The sequence below is a fragment of the Denticeps clupeoides genome, chromosome 3 (genome assembly GCF_900700375.1).
Source record: "Denticeps clupeoides chromosome 3, fDenClu1.1, whole genome shotgun sequence".
Lineage (NCBI taxonomy): Eukaryota > Metazoa > Chordata > Actinopteri > Clupeiformes > Denticipitidae > Denticeps > Denticeps clupeoides.
The window spans coordinates 4,368,716-4,388,773 of NC_041709.1; the positions used below are offsets into that span (position 1 = coordinate 4,368,716).

The 20,058-nt window shown below is 46.4% G+C and overlaps 2 protein-coding genes across 6 annotated transcripts in view; one reads left to right on the forward strand and one right to left on the reverse strand.

Moving 5' to 3' along the window:
• The window catches only part of astn2 (astrotactin 2), a 260,288-nt gene that overhangs the window by 217,442 nt on the left and 22,788 nt on the right, over positions 1 to 20,058 (forward strand). For all 5 annotated transcript variants that reach the window (XM_028971803.1, XM_028971806.1, XM_028971805.1 and 2 more), the window contains 3 exons: positions 8,416 to 8,678; positions 15,675 to 15,808; positions 16,398 to 16,546. In XM_028971803.1, the coding sequence (XP_028827636.1) occupies positions 8,416 to 8,678; positions 15,675 to 15,808; positions 16,398 to 16,546 (546 nt within the window). The remainder of the gene's footprint in view (positions 1 to 8,415; positions 8,679 to 15,674; positions 15,809 to 16,397; positions 16,547 to 20,058) is intronic.
• trim32 (tripartite motif containing 32) lies at positions 2,516 to 5,270 on the reverse strand. Its single transcript, XM_028971809.1, has 2 exons — positions 5,195 to 5,270; positions 2,516 to 4,537 (listed from the first exon to the last, which is right to left on the reverse strand). Exon 2 carries the CDS (start codon positions 4,517 to 4,519, stop codon positions 2,519 to 2,521), a length of 2,001 nt encoding a protein of 666 aa, XP_028827642.1. The 5' UTR covers positions 4,520 to 4,537; positions 5,195 to 5,270; the 3' UTR covers positions 2,516 to 2,518.

The window sequence follows — 20,058 nt, forward strand, 5'->3', positions numbered from 1 at the left end:
GTAGACAACTTTGTGTATTTATTATACAAAATCCATGGAATACAGTTATGTAGGTTGTTATTAAGGTGCATTTGTTTCTTAATAGCCTCCAGGTTGGAACCTGACGCTGAAGCGGGACGCATAGAAGCTATAGCTGAGTGGCCCTATTGGAGGGCCACTCCTCACGGGGACATTGTCAACGGTCGTTAATCTGATAGTTAATTTGCAGATTAATCATGATAACAAATAAGTAAGAAGTATTAATTCTATGATGGCTATGAGGTGTTACATGGGTGCTCCATTGCTGTTGTGAAATGTTTCTCTGCTTGCAAAAAAAAGGAACCTTCCACATAAAATTCAGACCCCAGAGGTCTGAAAATTCAGACCCCAGAAAAAAAAAAATCATTTTCAATATTTTTTACAATCAAAAATTCTAAAGACATTCTAAAGATATTTTTTTATTCAGTAAATGCTAAAAATCATGAACTCATGGGCGGAGCAGTCATGGCCTAACGGTTAAGGAATCAGGTTCAGGTTCGATCCTGATCCACCAAGGTGCCACCGTCCCCACACACTGCTCCCCGGGCGCCTGTCATGGCTGACCACTGCTCACCAAGGGTGATGGTTAAAAGCAGAGGACACATTTTGTTGTGTCACCATATATCTCAAGGACAAACACTTTACTTTCATGTTAACATGAAACTTTTATATCATCCCACGAGCCACAATTGCAAGTTTGAGACCCCTGCATTAGACCAATCACACAAAAAGTAAAATGTTGTGAAAAAAACACTAATTTTGATGAACATTTATTTGCAATATTTCTCAGTACATTTCTAGTCTGCAAAATGACTTTCAGAGGCAATCACAATATTAAAGTCTTTATTAATGTTGGATTTTATTGCACGCATAACATTTTTAAACATGGAGGTCTGTGAATGACTTCACATAATATTTTACTTCAATGCGATAACACACACCAGTTATGACCATCAAGGTGACATGGCCACATTGCACATTTCATGTGACACCAGAGCATACAATAAGGTCTACATGAGCAGAGTGGGACAGCTTTTCCTATCCAGTGTAATGAGATGTAACAGAAAAAAGTGGAAGGTTAATTGCACCACAACAACACAGATGAATGGACCTGCCATGTAGACCATAGTTTTTTTTTTTTATAGGTTTATTGTATGCCTGTTGCACATTTAATATAAATATCTGCTATTGTACAACCTGACCAATTTAAAAACAGCCCTGACAGTAAAGTGGGTCTGGAGACAAGAGCATTTAATGCTGTCATAGTGAATACTGAAATGTTGTGCCAGTCCAAAACGGTACAAAATAAAACCAACCGTTTTCCCAGGCAGTGTTTCACAAAGCATTATACTTTTTTTTTTTTTTTTTTCAGCTGGCATAATTAAGCATAATTCAAGATCGTAAAATAATAAAATGCTTCATATGTTCTCCTATTGGGCTGCCTTGATGCTTTGGCTTGGATGAGCCGGCTAAACGGAGAAACCTAGTTCCATGGAGGACGCCCCAGGCAGATGCCGAACACCCTCAGAGGAAACGTATATCCTGTAGCTTGAAGGAAACCAGCACAGGAGTCTTGTGATCCATCACAGAAAGAACAAGGACACTTGAACACTAGAACTTGTCAACTTTTTTTTTTTAAACTTGGTATCATTTGATTGTATTCTTCAGTGGGCCCTGCTTCTGAAGTTAGGAACTGCTGCGCAAACCACATTGGCGAGCTGGCAACAAAGAACATTTGGAAACCTTTGGTAAATACAGACAGCATTTACACGACGAGATCCGGCCAAGGGACCGAGCCATGTTAGTGACCGGCGTTGTGTTGGTTTTTTTTTTTTTTTCTTTCTTTATTGGTTTTGCACAACACATACTCACTACCGATTAATGAGATGAATGAACGTCTTGCTGATGAGCCTTCCGTCAAAAAGACAGAGCCACCAACCTCCACGAGTTCAACCCATTCAGGTACGAGCAGGGCAACGCGGCACAGCGACGTGAGACGGACCGATGACATTTCATACGACACTCAACACATGTAGATGCGCATGAACCAAAACCTACACACACAGCACTTCAGTGACATAAAATATGCTCTTTTTTTTTGTTTTGTTTTACACTTTTTAAATGAACCTTTCGTACGAGTTCATCACGTTCCGTCAGACAGAAGCAGATTGAAGGAAAACACGGACCCTCTCTCTCTCTCTCTCACTCTCTCTCTCTTTCTCTCTCTCTCACTCTCTCTCTCTCCCACATGCGACAACACTGACCGATTATTGCCATCTTGTGCTTTGTCAGCCTGAAGATCCACAGAAGATCCTGCTCAGGGTTACTTCCAGATTGCGCCCCCCCGGCACTCAAGAGATTTACCCAGAAGCACTAGCAGTTTATAGAGTGCAGCTTGAAAGAAAAAGTGTTTAAAGTGACAAGTCAGGGGTCCCCCCCCCCCCCCCCCCCCCCCCCCCCCCCCCCCACTAACACCAACCCCGTGCACAGTGCCCACAATTTAGCATGTGGAGGAACGTCGCCTTTGCAAGTACGTGTACACCTTAACACAGTGGTCCCAACAGTCCAAAACCAGCAGTTGTCCTTTCTGGGTCACCGCCACCCCGACAGGGCAGGTGAGGCCTTCCTGGATGAGGATGTTGTAGCCCCCCTCTTTGGGGAACTGCAGGATCTCCTTGCGGCCACTGTCCGTCACGAGAAGGTCGCCGTTGGCGTCCACGCACATTCCCGTGATGCAGCGGAAGTCTTCTGTCTCGGAGAAGAAGTGGCTGAGCTGCTTGCCCAGCTGGCCGTCTGCGCCCACCGAGCCGATGGAGAAGCCGCCCTCCAGATGGTGCTCGTTGTGCCGGTTCTCGATGTTCAGTCCCAGGCCTTGGGTGAAGTAAACCGTCCCGGCGGGGTCGCACGCCACGAACTTGGGCCTGACGGCCGAGCAGAGGCGGTTGTAGTTCACCACCCCGACGTTGCGGTCCACTGCCAGGCACCAGAGTTTCCCTCCTTCCACGTCCGACACGACAAACTGGCCCGAGGGCATGGCAGCGATGCCCCAGGGCTTGATGAGCTGGTTCTTGTGACAGGCCACGCAGTGCCCGTCCGTAGTGTAGACTTTGACAGAATTGTCATAATTGTCCGTGACGCCGATGAGGCCCTGGGTCGTGATGGCAATGGACAGAGGAATGAGGTTGGGCAGGTCAGCACCAAGGAAGCTCAGGACAAAGTTGTCAATGCTGCTGGGATTGCGGCGAATCTCCCTCTGGAAGCCCTTCCGGTTGAAGATCTGGATGCGATAGTTACCCCTGTCGGCCACCAGCACCTCCCCCTGCGGGGTCACGCAGATGCTCACGGGCAGGTTGAACATCCCCGGCAGGTTGCCCTTGCATCCCATCTTCTTGACAAACTGGCAGAGCTGAGCACCAGACGAGGAGCCGGAGCCAGCAGCGCCAGGCGACGGGCCCCCTCCGTCCATGGATTTGGATTTAAAGCTGCCGGGAGAGGCGCACACCGTCTCTTCTACCGCGGTGAACATGTCTATGTCCCTATAGAGGTCCAAAGGTGCCGAGGCAGCAAGTTCTTGGCCGTCCTCGTCATCCGTGTTGACCGTGCATGGCTTTGTGGTCAGCTGCCCCACCCCTAGAGCTTCGGAGCGCTCCGTTTTGATCAGCTCGGGGTCCTGCAGCTTGAGGAGTGCAGGAAGGCCGCCCTTCAGGTCCAGCTCGTCCTCGTCGCTCCCGGCGGCGCTGTCCTCGAGAAGCGCGATGTCTGACTGCTTGATGCACGTACTCAGGTAGTCACACCGGGACACCACCTGCACCTCGGCTATGCTGAGCAAGTAGGTGTGCTCCTCCAAGATCTGGGCGTTGAGTTTCTCCACCTCCGACATGGAGGCGGCGAAGGCCCTGCGGGCGCGGCCCAGCTCCTCGTGCAGCTGGAACTCCGCCCGGGCGTACTCCTGCTGCACCGCCTTGTACTTGAGCCGCAACGACTTGGACACGCCGTCAATGGCCGCTTTCTTCTTCTGAATGCCGCCCATGGTCTCCCGGAGCGCCGCCAGCTTGATGCCGAGGTCCTTGCGGTGCTGCTCGGCAGCCGAGCGAATCGACTGCACGCTGTGGCCCTGCTGCTGATGGCCCTCGCCCTTGCAGGCGTCGCACAGGACCACGCCACAGTCCCGACAGTACTGCCGCGGCAACCTGTTCCTGCACGACTTGCACATGAGGCTGCCGGCCGTGCCACAGGAGATGGCGCAGTCGATGATCTTCAGCACCGTCAGGTTGTCGGCCAGCTGCGAGATGCTGCTCATGCGGGACACCTTGCTGCAGAAGGGGCAGCGCACGCCGTTGATGGTGGTCGCCAGCAGTTTCTCGAGGCACTGACGGCACACGCTGTGGCCACACTGCAGCAGCTTGGGCCGGAGCTGCTCCTGGTTATACGTCTCCAGGCAGATGGGGCATTCCAGGACCTCCCGCACCAGATCCGGATCCAGCGACGCCGCCGTGGCCATGATGCATTCCCGGCGTGGCTGAAAAATATTACGTACAGGCATCGTTATGATCTCATAAACCACTGCAGTTAATAAGTTTACATTATGCCTTGTCACAACCACATGTGGCGAGAACTGAGAGTATATAAATGCTCTCTGCTATTATTCGTCCTAATTATGCTTGAAGTTCAGTGTTTGCCGACAAGGGGTTAAAAATTAAAAATTCTGGCCGGATATACTGCAAGCTAACAGACCAGCAAAAACTAAAGGGTGACTTGGCTAAAATGTAAACACAAGCGGCATCCACTTACTCGCCAGGTTATTATTACTGTTGTTATTATCTTTTTTTTTTTACCCGGAGCCCAGTGCACACTTTTACTTTTTAGAAAAGGATGCTAGCATGCTAACTGCACGTTCTGGCTAATCATTGATCGCAGCACCACTAGCATCGCCGGTAACACGCCCGCACCGGAGCCTTTGTTCAGCAGAGCTCTGCGCTGTCAGCCTCGCTACTCGCGGCCAGTGGGGTTATAGCAACAAGGTGCTAACGAACATCCTCGAATTAGCTCTTTCTTAAACCTCTCGGACCAACACGGGGCATCGGCGCTGAAATCCCGAGCACGCGTCAGCCAGGCCACGTGTGTCAATATCGATTTTATTTTTATATATATTTTTTTTGCGTGTGGTACAGCTTACCTTAACTTCAATGTCAACGCTTCAATGCTGAAATACACTGGGGCGTTATGCAGCGGGTGAGCCTGGAAGACTGCGGTGGTGACGTAATGCTTGAGTTTATGTAATGCCCCGCCCTCCGCCGTTTTCATTGGTCGGGGTCCTTGTCAGCGGGGTCACGGCTTAACATGCTGGATAGTGATTGGCAGAAGCACTTATCGATCAAGGCAGCGCCTAAGCATCGCGGCGGAGTATTAAGTTCGATATTTATCAATTTCTTAAATAAATTCACCCAGTCACCTTTATACAATTGAGGAAACGTACATACAGAATATATTTACATGATGATTTGTGTGTGTGTGTACATATAGAATATATATATATATATATTCACACACACACACACACACACACACACACACACACACACACACACACACATACATACATACACACACACACACACACACAGTCATACATACAGTACAGGCCAAAAGTTTAGACACATCTTCTCATTCAATGTGTTTTCTTTATTTTCATGACCATTTACGTTGGTAGATTCTCACTGAAGGCATCAAAACTATGAATGAACACATGTGAAGTTATGTACTTAACAAAAAGTGGAGACCTGGCCTCCACAGTCACCGGACCTGAACCCAATCCAGATGGTTTGGGGTGAGCTGGGCCGCAGAGTGAAGGCAAAGGGGCCAACAAGTGCTAAACACCTCTGGGAACTCCTTCAAGACTGTTGGAAAAGCATTTCAGGTGATGACCTCTTGAAGCTCATTGAGAGAATGCCAAGAGTGTACAAAGCAGTAATCAGAGCAAAGGGCGGCTATTTTGAAGAAACAAGAATATATTTTCAGTTATTTCACCTTTTTTTTGTTAAGTTGGCCCCTTTGCCTTCACTCTGCGGTCCAGCTCCTCCCAAACCATATCGATTGGGTTCAGGTCCGGTGACTGTGGAGGCCAGGTCTCCACTTTCTGTTAAGTACATAACTCCACATGTGTTCATTCTTAGTTTAGATGCCTTCAGTGAGAATCTACCAACGTAAATGGTCATGAAAATAAAGAAAACACATTGAATGAGAAGGTGTGTCCAGAAGGTATATATATTTATTACTGAGGGGGAAAACCATTCAGAAATTTTACATAAAATAAATGTACAAATGTATTTTTTTCTACTTTTTCCTGTAATGTTTTCATTTACCACACGAGGGGAGCAGAGGACCTTGCTGAACTGTTATTCTTGATTACTGTTACACAATGAGGTAATGCAGGGCCTTATACAAATGCAGGTACTAGGTTTATAGCAGTTTTATGATTAATCATTTGCTTTCACAATATACACCTACATCACAAATTCAATACAGGTTTGGATGTGCTTCTTAATCTTTACAACAACCTAAATAAGTAATACGCCTAATCTTTTATTATAAAGGACACTTCTTAGGCTATGATTAGAAATACATTTTTCTGTGTTATTTATCATTTTTATTTTACAAAGAACTTGAAATCAAGTCTTTTTTTTATTCATGCATGTGTCCTTTTCACCCTCAAAAACATTATTCCAGTCGGCACACCTGCTTTAACTCTGCATCGCGGCATCCTCTCTTGTCTTTCTCAGTTACAGCTTTGTCCTTCTAGTCGAGTGCATGTTTGGTTCTCATTTTCCTTTGGGCTTTGCATTTCCCCACCAGAAACAGAGTGAGAGACACTGAGAAAAATGAGAACCGACCATGTGTGGAAAATTAATAAGCAACATGATCTGACAATCTGCTTATGGCTTGAAAAAAAGCCAGATTGCAGATCAAAACGGTCTGAGCTGAGCAGTTTTTTTTTTTTATTGCGGCACGGTAATAGAACTGCAAACACTCAGGGCATGTGACAACTCGTGTAAAATGACAGCTGACACTTGCACTGTTGTTGCCAAGGAGCCCCAAACTGTGACAGGAGGTTTTCTCCATTAATGAGTGACTGCCGTTTTAGCGGGGTGGGAACGGGAGAGGGGAAAGTGTTTGGGTGAGGCCGCTCCCAGAGATCTATTTCGATGAGCTGCTGTTTCACACTTTTGCCGATTACGAGCCATAAAAAGAGAGACGTGAGAATGTGATGAAACTGCCGTCTTGCGGTTACAGGTTACAGGTTACAGGTTACGGAAACGTACCAGTGGAGTTACTACTGGATGGGAAATGGCATGGCCCGGTCCGGTGTTTTCATGTTTCTGCTTGCGTTGATGCAGCGAGAAGTTGGCCTGGATGGGATTGTGTGTAACCTTGAAGCTCTACTTTGAGAGCTCACTCACGACAGCCCAGTTGTTTCAGGGTTTTTTTTTTGCTTCTCTGAGGGAGGGAGGGAGGCTTATTGCTCTCCCAGGCACAGTCCTCGTAAATATTTGCAGTGGACGCTGGACCACTGCAGCAGATTTTTGTCATCTAAAGCCACAGCTGAGTGTCAAGCATGGTCATGTTTGGAGTTAAGTGCACCATACAAGTCTTCACCATACAAGAGTTTGGAGCTTGCAGCCTAAAATAACAAAATAACAGTTTGGAGCCATTATGCAAGCGTGAACATGCTGCTTTTCTCTTTTGCAAAGCTCATTTTCATTATGAGTAAGTGCGCTGCAGGAAATATATCATTTGACAGCTTTCTCTAAGCTGCTTCCAATTACTCCTTTTTTTTTTAAATGCTTTTTATTTTTCCCTTCTGCAGCCCATTTATGTCAATTTCAGTATGGGGGGGGGGGCTGCAGCAATATATGGAGTCCAGGGGGCATTTCATAAGCTTGAAAGGCAAAGGTGCAGGGTCTACACACCTATATATGACGTCTCCTCCACCCGCCCCCCCATATCTGTGCTCACCATTCAACCCCCCCCCCCCCCCCCCCCCCCCCCCCCCCCAAAAAAAAAACTGCTGTTTCTTGCAACATAGGGGAGAAACATTCAACACACAATTAGCATCTCCCTCAATAGTGCTGCTATTCTCCCGGCTCAGCGTGCACGCCAACCGGCCCCCTGATGTGCAAAATCAAACAATATTTATTTACATTTTTTCAGGAGCCATTCATCACCCTCTCATCGTTCCCCACTTAATGAATCAATGAGAGGAAAGGGTTCCCCCCCCCACAACCGAAGTGTATCCAGATGAGCACTGCTGGGTCAAAACACACGCCACTTATTCATGGTTAGGGGTCCCAGTCGACGTCACCATCAGCGGTGTGTTCGTGTTTGCTTTATCGTCCGCAGAGGCCACAGACCAGGGCAGCCGGCGGGAGCTGAAGTCCATGCCCTTCATCAGCTACCTGTCGGCTCTGCTGAAGACCCAGCTGCTGTCCGATGACCTGGTTTCGGGCGTGGAGATCCGCTGCGAGGAGAAGGGCAGCTGCCCCTCGGCCTGCCACCTGTGTCGGCAGCCTGGCCACGAGACGCCCAGCCCCTCGCCTGTCCTCCTGGAGGTCAGCCGCATCGTTCCCCTGTACAGCCTGGTGCAGGACAACGTCACCAAAGAGGTGAGAGGGAGCAGTGGGGCTGAAAAAGCTCTCATGGTGACTATGGGGAATTGTGTTACATGGTGAAAGAGATCTGTATCGAATCACAAGAAACGTAAAGAAATGAACTGATCACAAAAAGAAAAAAAAAATTCCCAGTAAACAACAACAAGATGTGAAATTCATCCACGTAATCCATGTGGTTAAAAGCTGTGCCTCAAACAAGTCCCAAACCCATAAGGGGAGCATTTGATGAAGTGGTTATTTAAGGAAAAAAGAAGAGAGAGAGAGAAAGAGAAGGAGAAAAAAGGAAACTGGTTTCCTTGAGAAATTATGCTGATGAAAATATGTCTACCATATGTGGGGATTTGCCCAGCGTTTCGCTGAAGAAGCCCTTGCTCACAATTTTGCAGGAAATGAAAGAAAATGGGGTCGTACCTTAATCTCCACTGTGAGTTTCCAGGCCGCTTGGTTTAAGAGAAGCTGATTTAGTAATGGTCAGAATGCGTTCCTACCTTTACAGTATTAAGTCTAGAGGATGACGTCTTCCCGTTTTCTTTTTGCTGCAACTACGATGACTGCCTGTAGATGGCGCCTGTGACTTTCAATACTGCCACTTTACCGCTTAAAATCAGTCAAATATTATCTGTTTGGGTGAATGACATGACATGGACAAAAGCTTGAACAGCATATTAATTATTACACTCTTTTGTTAGGCAAGTCATTCAAAGTAAGTTAATAATGTAACATGCTAAATGAATGGTAATTACAAAAGTTTACTTATTAGCTTTTTTTGTCACGGTTGCCACTCGTCCCCCTGGCCAGCACCGACCCAGAAGGGCTTCAGCCAGAGGTCAAGTGCAGATATAAAAAAGGACGACGCAACCAGTCAACAATGTGAACTCATTCGTCGATCCCGAATCGCGTTTGTTGCAAGCCATTTCTCTTGATTTGACCTCCTTCACCGGACTCCGCTCTCCGGATCGCCCTTTGGACCGACCGTTCTGTTCCTGCTTCCGGTTACGTCTCCTCCGTTCCTGGCCCGACTCACGTCCGTCCGACACGATTACATGCTGCTGCCTTTTCCTCGGTCAGTGGTGGCCTAGCGGTTAAGGAAGCGGCCCTGTAATCAGAAGGTTGCCGGTTCGAATCCCGATCCGACAAGGTGACACTGAGGTGCCACTGAGCAAAGCACCGTCCCCACACACTGCTCCCTGGGCGCCTGTCATGGCTGCCCACTGCTCACTCAGGGTGTTGGGTTAAATGCAGAGGACAAATTTCACTGTGTGCACCGTGTGCTGTGCTGCTGTGTATCACATGTGACAATCACTTCACTTTACTGTACTTTACCCGTACTCCGCGGCACATCCTGCTCCGTCCCTGCCTGTCTCCCGCTCCCGAGCGACCATCAGGCCCTAGCCGGTGAAATCTTTTGCACGCAAATTCACAATTGTGTTCGTTAATGATCATTTACCAACCGCAAGGGTTAATCAGCAAACCTTAATTCAAGATTGAAGAAATGTTTTTTGTCAGTTCACAGAACTGTGGTTCAGTGGTGCAACACCTAACAGCAGGACAGGGAACGGGCCAAAGCAATTCAGATGCTTTAGCGGTGGTCACTCTGTGTGTTTGTGTGTGTGCGCAGCATTCCACTTTTCTTCATTACTGCTTGAGGAACACGACATCTTTATCCTTAAGGATGATGCCCTTATTCAATTAGAGTCCACTGCATCCTCTGACTCACCAGGTAAATGAGGACACGGAGTTGAGCTCTCCAGCCGTTCATCTGAGTCTTCTCCTTCTCCCCTCCACCACTCCTGCCCTCGGTAGTAATGTCTCCCAAGGAAGGGAAGGAGATGCAATTAGAGCGGGCCTGTTGGATGACCGACTGTGTGACTCACCTGCAAATTGCCCCGCACAGGCCCGGCGAACCCCTGACTGTTCGCACCCCGGGAATCGGCCGCATTGCCCCCCTCCTCCCGCTCCATCTCCCGGTTAATTGCAGGGCTTGCTGGGATTACACCGGAGCCCCCCCGCAACACGGCAGCGGCACACATGCCCGCAAACAAAGACGAAAACCCCCCCCCCCCATACGTGCAGCCAATAACAAGAGGTCCCGCCATGCTGAAAGGGCCCAATCAATAGCAGACGGCCCCTGGCGGGCGTCCGTCGATAGATAAACGTGCGTATGAGCAAAAATGTCCTCCCTTAAACCCAGCCCTCCCCTGCCCCTTTCATCCCTTTATTCCTTTTTTTCCCACCCTTTTCTTCCTCCTCCGTGTAGTCCGGGGATGGGAGAGGGCAGTGGCGGATCGCTCCGGCGCGGAGATAGCAGGGTTATTAGCGTGTTATTGATGTCGCTGGCCCAGGGGAACGACTGATGCTCCTCTTGGCCGTGCCTCGGAAAAACCTCTTATTTCAATTAGCATAGCGGACACAAAAGGCCGCTATATGTTCCGTACACAAAGGAGCCTTGGCCCGCGATGGGTCCAGGCTATGAGAACGCGAACGAACGGTCGGGGAGAAGAGGGGGAAAGAAAAAAAAAAAACCTGGCAGGGCCGCGAGAAGGCATTACTGGCCACTCACAATACTGTCTGTCTCCTGACGGGGCCCGTCAAGTTCCCGCTGTCAATCTGTCCATTATGGAGGTAGACAGGTATTGTGTTACGATCAGGAATTATCCGTCTCTGCTTCCTCAGAAAAAAACACAGGGCGAAAGGATTAAAACAAAACAATTCTGCCAGCGTTCTCATGTGGCAATTTTGATCCTGTTTTCATCAGGATGCCGGCCCCTCACCATGTAGCTTTGGTTTGCACAAAAAAATGCTTTGATTATGGTGGTCATTTATAGGATTTGGTGGGGCGGGGGGGTGCTGATGCTGATGGTCGTTCTTTATCTTTCAATATAATACAATACATTGCGGGAAGCACCAGCTATGTTGCAGGGATGTAATCTGTTCTCCAGTGCTGAAGTTTCCAGCGGTTTAAACTTAAAAACAGACTACGATTACACTAGACAGAGCAGACAAAGCACACACCATATAGACATGTAAACACGTTGCTCGTCCAATAATGCTTGTGTAGTGCAGACTGGCAGGTAAGAGCAACGACATTTGGGGTGTGCAGTTAAGGTGTGTGGTGTGCTGTGAGTGATCAACACATAGCCCAACACATCTGCGGGCCACACACGTGCTGACTGAATTTGTCTGAATGATGCCAGACCTTTGGAACAAATTGATCTTGCATCCAGTGACTCATAACATAGATCTTACAGCTTCTCCACTTCTGTAATGTAAAGGGTGACGGGGTTGTTTGTGCAAGGTGGGCTTTTACTACACAGGTTTTTTTTGGGTTTTTTTTTAATAGCAAACCTGGCAGAATTCATGTGTGGAACAGCTTTATTTGTTCTATTATTTCCCTTAAATTCAAGAACACACGATGACGATGATTCTTAGTATAATTGGACGGAAGACTTCATGCCTGCAAAAAAAAAAAAAAAAAAAAACGTATCCAAGCTTAAGACCCTGCAAGGTGTAGCAAATCGAATCTCGGTCAGGCTAACCTCAGCCCGGGGAAGAAAGGTGTCTCTGTAACCAGGATATATAGGAAAGAAATTATATGCGCACATATGGGTTGGGAAAAGTGCTTTAGCCAAAATAGATTTTCTTTTGGACATCGGTGTATTGGATTTACACAGAATCCATTCATGTGGACGTAAAGCCAAAATCAAATCAGCTTAGAGCAGACCCCAGACATCCTCGGAGCAAAAAGATGGCCGTGTCAGGGCTCTCCCTTGTGACTGAGGCTTTACCCTACCCTGCCACCGCCCACCCTTGTGAACTAGGCCATCAATTGCCCATGATGTCTTTTTCCTGTAAATTGCCCATGGAGTTTCATAGAAGAGAGGTTATACAGATCAGCCACAGCATTAATACCACTGACTTTGACTGTCTTGTTCCATAGCTCTTGTTAAACTGATGAAGAACTCAAACGACTGGAAAATATATCAGAACATATTGTGTATCAGATGGCCTTTTTTTTGACAGAAAAGCCTTCTATACCCCACTGCAAAACTCTTCAGGAATAGCTGAAACAGTGTCAAATGCTTTGATCTCGTCTCCACATTCCTCTCAAGACATCAAGTCAAGCATTTGTGGGAGAGACCTACCAGGACTCCCAGTTAGTCCCAGTTACCACAGGAAACCTTCTGAGGTCTTATGGAGTCCATGCCCCATTCAGTCAAAGTTGACCGGTATTATACAGATTGATTTAATGTTGTGGCTGATCCCCTTCTTATCAGTTTCTTGTGGCTTGTGGAAGGTCCCACACACGAGGTGCCTCAGCTCCCCAGATCATTTGATGAATCAAAGCCGCCGGCCATCTGGCTTTTGCTTTCACCTATTAGGCGCCAAAAGGGGACAGTAATATGGTGAGTTTAGATGAGCGGACCAGATAAACGCATTAGGAGGAGGTCACAGTCACCCAGCTTCTTGTAAATGGCGATGGGATTCTGCGAAGTAAGACATCCCAAATAATGTGTATGGGCCATAGAGTGTACGAAACAATATCAAGCAGGCCTGCTGGGGACATCTGCATCTATGCTGGTGACAGTGTCCTTAAATGCCCTTGTCAACACTCAACTTTTTCTTCCATAATATGCTTATAGTGACACTGACGAAATTTCATTTATCTGGTTATTGTAAGGATGCTCTTTTCAGGGATGAATTAAAAACCCCATCTGATCCCTTATACTGAGCCATTTTTTCGTTTTTTTTGGCTAAATCCTTTAAGAAAATATTAATGTCATAACAAGTGGTTTTATGTGTGATTTAACTTGTTTCAAGTGTTTTTTACCAGGTTGACACACATACAATATTTAACTTATTAAAAAAAATCTGAATATCACATTGAATGTTTACTACTAATAGAATGTCTGCTATTTCTCAATGTATTTTTTTCATCCCATTCATCTGACATAAAGGTATTATCATAAAGCCTTTATTTCATCACAAAAACAGCAAGGGGTGAACATTCAGGCATTCGGTTTCGTTGCAGCTGAACTAGCAAACATTTTGGTCGGCAGTACGTGGAGTTTGGTGGTCCAGCACCATTCTAGGAAGCAATGTATTAAGATTACAGGGCTGAACCTACAGCTAATTAATAGAGGATAGTATAACTCGAGACCCTTTCACATGCCCGAGCTAATGACGTGGGATAGATGAAGGAAGATTGAGGAACATGCCACAACATTTCCCACAGGGATCTCCCTGTTACCATCCCAGACGGTCCTGTGGTTCTCTCCAGTGAAGCGTGTTTCACATACTCGGTCATCCACCATCCTCGAGCGCCGTGTTCTCCCCTTCCTTGCATCATGTTAACCCGCAGCTAAGGGGCCCGTTCGCTTAGTCGAATTGGGATTTTTATTTCAAATATAAACACCCGCTAAACGGTTTCACTTTTGCTCACGTTGATTGCCCACGTGCGCACACACGTCCCCCCCAGGTTTTCTAGGAATCCGTTGGTGGTAAATGTAAGGCAGACTGCGGTCTCCAACATTAGAGGTCATTTCCCCTGTTTGTCTACGAATGTGCATGCATGTGCTGCCCAGGGCTTCCTGTTGCACGTTCTGATTGCCTATTTCCCATTCACAAACGCACAGAGGCCACATTCCCTCCCTCTCTCCCCCTCCCCTCTTCTCTTTCGGGCCATATGGTTTAGTAAGTATATAACCAAATGGACGGAGATTTTCACTTAACATAGTGGCTTCTGTCGCTTTCCCACTGTCTCTCTGTACACTGTACACTGACAACACAGTCAAACAGTAGTCGCATTGTGAAGTTTTTAATCCACAGTGTTAGGTGGATATTACATTTGTGGCCAGCCAGTTACTCTATGTTCCATAAAACAGTCAAAACCATATAGAATTACATGTTTTAGAACATGAACCCACAATTGCAGCGTTGATCGTCAACAAATGTGCCGTTCTACACAACAGCCAATTCATTTCAGAAGAACCCACAATGATATTAGACTGTCATAACAAATGATGCGCCTTGTTATGAACCAGAAGAACACACTGTCAACCTCCGTTCTAGCAACCTGTGAGAAGGGCACACAGTAACTTTTATATATTTTTTACCCAAATAATATATATATATCTGTATATCTTGATACATAAAAAATGTATGAAAGTGAAATTACTGAAAAAAGTATGCAATGGGTGAATCAGTTTATCAGTGGGAAATGCCTGAATGCTCCGTGAAAGCATAATTACAAGAGAAAGCACATTATTCCAGTAAGCCGTCCCTAAATAGCCATGGGAAATGGCATACCATTTAAAGAAGTCATTCCGTAAAGTAATCCCGTATGCTGTTGTGGCGAGGAGGAAATCATGTAAATGTAAGTTTTATGGCACACTATGCATTTCCAGGCAGATTCCACAGCTGTTGTTTACAGCAGTCACGGCATTGTGTTTAGAGAGTGCTGAAACCAGTTTTCTCTGCTCGTGTTTTACAGTGTCTAGACTTTATGCGTAAACCGTGGATGTCACGTGAGCCACCACGCAGTCAGTGGGCTTCTGCTAATGTTTTGACAGTGCTATAAACACCGATTTTGAACTTTTGGATGTTTGTGTGTTAATCCGACGCCACACAGTAGTTTCACAGCCAGCAAAGCCAGTCAGCCAGCCAGCCAGCCCACCCCCGGCCCAAGCTTGAACCATCATGGTGTAAAGGGCACCGTGAGCTGAGACGGCTGACGTGCACACGTGGCTTGACCTTTCAGGGTCCGTGTTTCCAATTACCGCTTGACAGGTTCGTGCCTGTACGAAGCTCCGCACTCCCGTCCACGCGGTGGGGACTTGTGGGGACGCAGCTCTCCCGCCCGAGGTGAGAAGGCAGTGTGTGGCGAGGCTGGGGGAGGTAGGCTTTTTGGGATGAAAAGGTTGGAACGGCCCGGTGACTCACTGGACAAGGCATCTGAGATAATTGCGTTTTTCTCACCTGTCCCCGTTGCAGGCCTTCAAGAGCGCGACGATGAGCTCATACTGGTGCGCGGGGAGGGGCGATGTCATCGACAACTGGTGCCGCTGCGACTTGAGTGCCTTTGGCAAAGACGGCCTGCCCAACTGCAGCCCCCTGAGACAGCCGATGTAAGCCACAATCACCCAGCTCGTGCTGCCCCGCCTCCATCAGACCCTCTCCTGGGGAACCCTGACGATTTCTTAATTGCCGTCAGTCTGCATTCGCTGTCACACTCCCGCCGGTCCCTTTGCTCAGATGTTTCGGAAGAACCATGCTTCTGTGCTCCAGTTGTCCTTTGTCAGTTTCCACCTCCAAAACTGCATTTGTGAATCAAAGTATATAATGCATGCATATAAGTATATAATACATAACTATTGAAATGGGGTGGTAGTAGCCTAGTGGGTAACACACTCGCCTATGAACCAGAAGACCCGGGTTCGAATCCCACTTACTACCATTGTGTCCCTGAGCAAGACACTTAACCCTAAAATTGCTCCAGGGAGACTGTCCCTGTAACTACTGATTGTAAGTCGCTCTGGATAAGGGCGTCTGATAAATGCTGTAAATGTAAATGTAAATTGAAATGCATTGTACTTTTTTTTAAATAGATGCAGAAAAGGCTCTTACAATGAAATATGAGAGAATAAAGTATTATTAGTTCAGACATTAAATCATATTTCTCACTCTCTCTTTCTCTCTCGCACGCTTTCTGTTCAGCCTAAGACTGGCACCACACATGGAGCCTTCCAGCACCATGGTGGCAATTGAGTGGATAGATGTGGAGCCTATCATCGGCTATAAAGTCTCAGATTACGTCATCCAGCACAAGAAGGTAGAAGACCCTTCTGAGGCAGAGATATACACAGGTACGTTCACCACACTGGATTTCATGTTACTTTATTAGACACAGGAGAGCATAAAAAAGATTTCTAAGCTCTTTGTAAAGCGGTAGAATCCTTTAATGGCCCATCCCCTTCTATTAGGAAAGATTTGTCATCATAAAAATGTCCCCAAACTTAGTTTTTTTTGTCTTGCACATCCACTTAAAAACAATGGGAGAAGTAGTGCCTGATCTGAGCCTCAGTTTAATTGAAGACAATTAGATTTCCTCATGCTGGGAAGCGGTAGTGTGTCGTGAGGAATGTGAGTGTTATGACCCTCATGCTAGCATGGGGTCAAATCTCCAAATTTTGAGTAAGAGTAATGTCAGGCTGACTTTCAGTTCTTGCTCCATTCATTTAGTTTGATTGGGCTGACGGGAAGGAAGGAGAGAATGGAGAGGCCGGTTTACAGGACCTAGAATCAGCAGTAGGCAAATGAGCCAGAGAAAGAGGGCCAGGTTTTGTCATCAGTGAGAGTGAGAGAAATTGGGGGGGGGGGCTATTCCCTGAAAGTGAAGAAGAGTACTGCCAGGGCACAAAAATGACTCATGGCACGGGTGCGTCACAGAGAAGGGGGCAGATGGCAGAATGAGTCACCTATCTCATCCCATCGCTCTGTCACATCCGTCCAGCACACGGACACATATTTTATATTTTTGAAATTATTGTTTCAACTTACTGTTTCTATAGTGCCCAGAAAATTGTACCCCGGAAGCAATTTATCCCAATCTTATTACTTTTGTGTGTTTTTGACCCCTGGGACATGGGTTGTGACAGGTAAAATTACACTAGTCCCTGGTCACCTAGTGGCTTTTACATAGAGATGAGACACATATTGAAATCCCAGAGGAATCAGACCGTTCACGAAATTTCAACCGACCTTGAACGTCATGAACATCATATTCACCGCCATTTATATGTTTTAGAATACAGCACTATGGAAATAAACATACGAAAAGCTGTGCTTTATATCAAGGTTTGAACCCTATGGTCCACTTACATTATTAGGATTTTAAAACACAATTTCACAAAATTCAACTAATTATATATTTTTTCAATTGCCAAAAATCTACAAAATCAACAAAAAACTAAATTGACGCGAGACCTTACTTGGCTTTAATTACATGCCAGTCCAACTTCTGAAGCTGCAGCAGACAAAAAAAATCTCGTTCCAATGACAGCGGCTCTTCCTTGATCCTCTGGGGTGATGCCTGTGGCCTGCACACTGGCTCTGTGATGGGCTGTGAACTTTAATGACCTAAGAAAGGCAGACCGCTTTTGCCCCAAATCCCCATAACCCCCACCTTATTCACAGCCTCGGCTACAGACTGGCAGCCCACATACTGCACTCACATACTTTAGTGTTAATGCCACTAAAACAGTTGCCACACATCTGCATGTACACCAACAGCACCTTCACCTTTGGCCATTATATAATAAAGTGGGCTTTATAATACTATTGTAATATGAGGAATAGCAGAGCTGAGAGTAATGATGTATAGTTTGTTGTTCCAAATGTCTGCAATGTCCTGACAGCTACTGTCACAGATGCCGGACACCGGTGTGAATATTGTAAACATACTTGTCACGATGGCTGGACATGCACCACGTCACAAAAGAGTTTAAAACGTGTAAGACAGGACAAGGGGAACCAAACAATGACCCGACGGCAAACAGTCACGAACAGGGTATCTTTATACAATCATACACAGGTGAACACAATCAGGAAACATTATACAGGACGAACATGAAACTCCGGTCCGAACTCTGGACCCGGAGTAGCCCCTGCTGGACTGGATCATGACAATACTATTTATTGAACATTAACAGAAGCTTAACAGGCAGCTTTACTTCAACAGCTGATGCAAGATCGTGTGTAAAAGGCAGGTATGTAATAGGCCAGTGGGAAATGTGGCACCGACATGGATAAAAAAAGCTGTGTGAGTGGTGGCTGCACATGACCATTGGTTTGGTAGGGACGGAACGTGACGACTAACTAAACTGCTGACTAATTAAGGCAAGGCAGTAAATGCATCCTCCATGCAATCATGACATTTGCACATATAATATCAAAGCAGTGTGTCACAAGAAACAGCTTCATTTCTTGCCAGGCTTACTAAGTTCTGGGTATCAGAGGGTTTGGGGAGGGATAAAGTAACCCTCCCCAAGCATGCCAGTGGTCCCGTCATAAAGTCACCCCTGCCCACCTTACAGAAATATCCCTGCTAAGGTAAGAGGAACATAGCAGTCGATTGGACAGTGGCCTAGTTATGAGCACACAAATAATCCTATTTATGAGGCCACAATCACCTCGACAGGTAGACTTCCAAACACTGTTACTCGTATTGACTCCTGTATTTAAACCTGGTGCTAATAATCCAAAATGAGTATTATCAATTTACCCTCTTTCTCAGAATATTAGCATTACATACTCATAAATCTGGATAAAATAATTAAAATCACTTGAAATATAAAAAAAAAACAGTCAATTTAGCAGCAGTGTTTTGGTTAGTGGAGAAAACTTAGATTAGTCTCTTTTGCTTTTCTTCATTAAATAGCATTATCAATAGCAATGGGACATGGTGATTGACAGAAAAGCTCAAGGAGATTTGAGATGCTGCTCTTGCTGTGAAGTTCCTTCACTGAAAGTTGTCCCCGCTCCCGGCCTCCTTAACTTACTGTTTTGATATTACACTCATTTCATAAGAAACCACTGGATTGACTCGGTTGACTGGCTGCCCATGAGTATGTTTTGCATTTGCTAATTAAATGAAATGAAATGTTTAGCTTTGTGCTGGGAAATCAGAATGTTCTAGTACAATCGTCTGTAAACAAGCCTTCTATTCCTCTGACTCTCTTTCTCTGAACCAGGGATAAACTATATTTTGGGACCCTGGAAAAGCCCAGATTTCCTTATATGCACTGTTCCAGTGTCATGCCTCCAGTGGGCATATGGAGCCAATGAAACTCGATATTTATGAATTCATAAAATTTTCTGCCGGCAAGATCTGGAGCCCAACTATCAGTACATAAAAAGCGCGTTCGGGGTATGGGATTTATGTTGTCTGTGGCCTTTAAAGCTTGAAACAACAAAGGGGTCGGCCTTAGTCAAACCCGCGAAAGGTGCTGCACTGAGTATCTCTCATGCTGTTTCACCGCGATAAAATGAGGAACATCTTAATGAAAAAAATTGTCTTATTGAAGTGCATATGTCTATCGGATTGTTGGGGGGGGGGGGTCTTCAGCAGCATGGTCTGTCACCTCTAGATGGCATACGCATACAGAGGCATGGGTGTGAGGCCGGCATGCCGCAAGAATCCTGCCCGGTTTGCGCCCTGATGCCTGTTGAGAATCGGCTGGACTTGTCCCTGTCCTCCTGCCCGGAGAACGCCGCATGTCATGCCGCATGTCATGCCGCATGTCATGCGCTTCGGTGAAAAGGAAGGCGCGTCACTGAATGTGGTAGATCGTGGTCGGAGAGTGGTGACATCGCCCTG

Bases quoted from the DNA above. Each gene is read 5' to 3' on its own strand.
- trim32 (XM_028971809.1), bottom strand. From the start codon at position 4,519: ATGGCCACGGCGGCGTCGCTGGATCCGGATCTGGTGCGGGAGGTCCTG.